Below are 5,076 nucleotides of genomic sequence, written 5' to 3'. Positions count from 1 at the left end.
GACATCATACGAGTTAGAAAGATAAGGCCGGTGACAGAGATGGAGGATTTCTGTTCATGGAAATATAACAAGAGTGGAGACTTTACAGTGAAGTCAGCGTATTGGTTAGTTTCTCATGCGAGGAATGTGTTGACTAGAAGGGAGGCTACTCAAACTCCGTCAATTAATCCTTTAAAAGCCCAAATCTGGAATCTGTTAACGGATCCAAAAATTAAAGTCTTCTTATGGAAGATGCTTAGTGGTTCGTTACCGGTTGCTGAAGCAGTGAATAGAAGGGGGTTAAATATGGATTTGACCTGTCAGTTGTGTGGAGATGAGGTTGAATCTGTGAACCATGTTTTGTTCATGTTCGGTGGCCAGACAAATTTGGGCTCTAACGGGTATCCCAACTCCGGAACTGGGTTTCCATAATGGTACAATATTCTCTAACATCCACTATCTGCTGGAGAATATTAAGAATCCTCTTTGGCCTGAAGAACTGAGAAGGACCTTCCCTTGGACTTTATGGAGAATTTGGAAAAATATGAATCTTGTTACCTTTGAAGGTAAATCTTTTTCTTCCATAGAATCGGCTCAAAAAATCATGGAGGATTGGGAGGAATGGTCTGAAGCCCAAAAAGTAGAGTTGGATACTGAGGAAGAGGGTCCAAGATCAGGGTTTGCTAGTACAGAACCGCAAGTTTTTTCTGGGTCTCAGTATAGGAGGCGGTGGAGGGCTCCTCCATTGAACTGGTTGAAGTGTAATATGGGGATTTCATGGTCTCATAGAAATAAGTTGGAAGGATGCGCTTGGGTTCTAAGGGATCATGAAGGGGTGGTCCTGTTACACAGTAGGTGAGCTCTGGTTAGAATTCAGGATAAGCAGGAGGCCCATTTTAAAGGTTTATTATGGGCAGTGGAAAGTATGAGAAGTCATCGAATGGAGAAGGTTATTTTCTCTCTGCAAAATGAGTGTTTGGTAAAGTCTATTGCTAAACCTGCAGCCTGGCCATCATTTAGATATCAATCTATGGAGGTCAGTCAGTCTCTAAGGTCTTTTCAAGAGTGGAAAATGTTTTTGGAAAACTCTTCTTCAAACAAAGGAGCTTTTTTTATTGCACAAAGTGTTACCAATGATGGTAGACTTCAATCGTATGTGGCAGCGAGTCACCCAACCTGGTTGAGTGGGTTGTTTGTGGAAGAGAGAAGAGAAATCTTTGAGTGAATTTCAGTTTTTTGGTAGTTTATATGCCTCAACTGTTTTTTAGCATATTTTTGTATAGGTTTCATCGAAGGGATCAAAGCTTAGGCTAGTGGATAAGAAGAAGTGGTGTGGAGGAAATCTTTTTTGTAAAGTGGGTATAAGTAGTAGACAGCAGTGTAAAATCATATCAGTTCGATATATATAATTCCAGTTGACAAAAAGAAAAAAAATTGTGAAGGGTGACAAGTTCATAAGTAAAAAAAATCTGATAAAAGGATCAGCCCAATAGAAAACAAACAAAAAGAAAGTAAAAATAAACGGCTAATGCCGGCTCTTTAACTAAAAGCAAAAGTATAAATTACTCATTACTTCCTTCATTAGTTGTCTCTCTTTATCCCCCATAGCCGTCAATGACTCAATGGTAGGGTGGGAGCCAAAACAAAAGATTAAATTGGTCAAGAATATACTATATGCCTCTTTCAAATTTGGGTATAAGAGCTATCTCTTCGATGTTAGTACCAAATGACACTGTTAAACACTAATTTTCTTAAAACAATCACAGTAAAAATATAGAAATAGCTTTTAACTAAGCAACGGACTCAATTCAACGTGTATTTTTCTCACTTCATGTTTTTGAAAGTATTACTATATTCTTGAGGGATATTATTGTAGGCATCAGCTTTTGTCTCTTTTGCAAATTCTCATGAAGAAACTTCACTTTCTTGTTAGTAAGTAAACATGTTCTTTACAAAAAGAAAAAGAAGAAGACACGTTCCTTGAGTATTGTGCAGTGTAAATCTTACTCGGATCTGTGTGTGCTTTGTGAATTGTACAAGAACCTGCTTTTTTCTTCTTCTTTTTTTGGGGAAAGATGTTTAAAATTAATTTTTACATTGTATATAGTACTATCAATTATGTAACTTTTTATTTCTCGAAATATATATGAACTGTTAACAGTTTTTTGCCCAAAAAAAAAGGAATTGTTACAGTTTTCTTTCCACTATAAATTATAAATAAATAAAGCAAAGGCTCCAAGGCATTTAAATACTAATATAAAAGTTGGTATTCGATAGCTAAAAAAGGTAAAGCCTTAAAACTAGGGAAGAGACATACGAACACCAGTAAAAACATTGTACGTCCTCTGGTTCTCTATGTTAAAAATGATGATAAGACCCTTACAGTTGAAAATTAAAAAAAAAAAAAAAAAAATAGCTGCAAAAAAATTATCAAGTTTTTCTTAATTTTTGTATATAAAGGAAAGTGATGGACCAATTAATAAACTTTTTTTTTAATTAAGTGAGTGCAACACTCTAGTAACATCCCGAATTAGGTTTAAGTTTTGAAAATTTAATAGATTGACCCACATAGAAGAATCTAGGAATAAAGATTAATCCGTCATTATAATACGCGTTACTCATTATAACGTATGGTCCAAACGGTCCATACACTTACTTATTCAGTTCTAATTTATTTCTTGGATCAAAGAAACTCAATGATGATTTAACACACTTTAAAATCATAATTTAGTGACAAAAAATACACTAATGGAATGGGAACAAAATCAAGACTTTAATCATTACGATTCTAACAGGCTCGGTGCCCCAATTATAACATTTGATTAAAACAACAACAAAAGATTACAGAATTTTAATTAAAAACGAAATTTATACATTTACAAGTAGTCGTCTCCTCCATATCCATATACCAAAATTCTAAACCCCTCCCCAAAAATTAAAACCCCTGATCTATTAACCACGAGATCGATTCAATCGATCAAATCGATCACATTCACATCTAATCCGAATTTGCAATACTAATATAGAGATACGTCGTTTTCGATTTTTTTAAGTATTAGACATCACTCACTTAACCACTTAACCGACTAATTAAGTAATTAAACCGGAAAATCTCACTTAACCGACTAATTAAGTAATTAAACCGGAAAATCTCACTTAAACCATAAACCTTCTTTTCGAAGAAGAGGCTCGGGTCATCATCTCCTTCGTCTTCTTCATCAGATTCTGAGTAGATAGATACTAAGCTCAGGAGCTCCATTACTATCAGGATTCATCATATAGAAAGCTTCGGAGTCACGCGATCCAACGATTCTCTCAAACTTCGCTCTCATATACATCACATCTCCTCCACCGTCGCCGCCTGTCTCCTCCGTCTCCGGTAAAACTCCGGCGCCCATAGAAACCATCTCAAGCGCTTTCAAAACCTTTTTCTCCTTCTCGCCACACTCTCTCCTCGTCGCGAATCCACACTTTTTCCCGTTACAATAAGTCCTCCACATCGGCTCCTCAACCAACCGCCGCGAAATCGCCGTCTTGTCTCCTCCGCCGTGACGTAAAGCTTTGTTTTTTTCTTCTNGATTGACCCACATAGAAGAATCTAGGAATAAAGATTAATCCGTCATTATAATACGCGTTACTCATTATAACGTATGGTCCAAACGGTCCATACACTTACTTATTCAGTTCTAATTTATTTCTTGGATCAAAGAAACTCAATGATGATTTAACACACTTTAAAATCATAATTTAGTGACAAAAAATACACTAATGGAATGGGAACAAAATCAAGACTTTAATCATTACGATTCTAACAGGCTCGGTGCCCCAATTATAACATTTGATTAAAACAACAACAAAAGATTACAGAATTTTAATTAAAAACGAAATTTATACATTTACAAGTAGTCGTCTCCTCCATATCCATATACCAAAATTCTAAACCCCTCCCCAAAAATTAAAACCCCTGATCTATTAACCACGAGATCGATTCAATCGATCAAATCGATCACATTCACATCTAATCCGAATTTGCAATACTAATATAGAGATACGTCGTTTTCGATTTTTTTAAGTATTAGACATCACTCACTTAACCACTTAACCGACTAATTAAGTAATTAAACCGGAAAATCTCACTTAACCGACTAATTAAGTAATTAAACCGGAAAATCTCACTTAAACCATAAACCTTCTTTTCGAAGAAGAGGCTCGGGTCATCATCTCCTTCGTCTTCTTCATCAGATTCTGAGTAGATAGATACTAAGCTCAGGAGCTCCATTACTATCAGGATTCATCATATAGAAAGCTTCGGAGTCACGCGATCCAACGATTCTCTCAAACTTCGCTCTCATATACATCACATCTCCTCCACCGTCGCCGCCTGTCTCCTCCGTCTCCGGTAAAACTCCGGCGCCCATAGAAACCATCTCAAGCGCTTTCAAAACCTTTTTCTCCTTCTCGCCACACTCTCTCCTCGTCGCGAATCCACACTTTTTCCCGTTACAATAAGTCCTCCACATCGGCTCCTCAACCAACCGCCGCGAAATCGCCGTCTTGTCTCCTCCGCCGTGACGTAAAGCTTTGTTTTTTTCTTCTCCTCCTTCGTCTTTCTCCTCTTTCCCTTTATCACACTCCAGAGCGATTCTGACGAGTCCCGAAGCCATCTCTTTAACCAACCCACTAATCGGAGTAGCGAGCTCGATGAGAAACGCCAGTGGTGAGTTAGGATCTTTCTGGATTGAGAAATGCACGTGTCCGCGACGAGATCCGAAAAGTGTACCGACGACCCGTGACCCGAGTCCGGAGTGATGGTGACCGGGTCGTGCTCTGCTTAAAGTAGCTATGACTGAACGGAGACGAGACACGGCGAAAGATTGAAGCTTTCGTTTTTGAGTGATTACATTAGAGGAAGAGGATGAAGAAGAAGAGGAAGAGGAAGAAGTGTGTTTGGAAACGGGTTTAGCGTTGTTGTGATCAGGAAGAGGGTTATGGGTGGAAGAAACGTCGTCGTTTTCGTCTGATCCGACTTTTCTTGTCCAGTGGAAACTACTACTATTGTGTCTCTTGGAGGTAAAGTCATGTGAGTTTCCTTTCGCC

At 37.9% G+C, this 5,076-nt stretch overlaps 2 protein-coding genes across 2 annotated transcripts; both read right to left on the bottom strand.

Annotated features, from left to right (window-relative positions):
- On the bottom strand, positions 3,198-3,569 carry LOC104709306 (protein MIZU-KUSSEI 1-like). Its single transcript, XM_010425945.1, has one exon. The coding sequence runs from the start codon at positions 3,567-3,569 to the stop codon at positions 3,198-3,200; it is 372 nt and encodes a 123-aa protein (XP_010424247.1).
- Positions 3,784-5,075, bottom strand: LOC104709305 (protein MIZU-KUSSEI 1-like; the record flags this gene model as incomplete). Its single annotated transcript, XM_010425944.2, has 1 exon — positions 3,784-5,075. A coding segment is annotated over one exon (858 nt), but the record flags the coding sequence as incomplete, so codon positions are not given.

This window comes from Camelina sativa, chromosome 8, assembly GCF_000633955.1.
Source record: "Camelina sativa cultivar DH55 chromosome 8, Cs, whole genome shotgun sequence".
Lineage (NCBI taxonomy): Eukaryota > Viridiplantae > Streptophyta > Magnoliopsida > Brassicales > Brassicaceae > Camelina > Camelina sativa.
The sequence above is the reverse complement of the archived record's forward strand: the minus strand, read 5'-3'. Positions and strand labels throughout refer to the sequence as shown.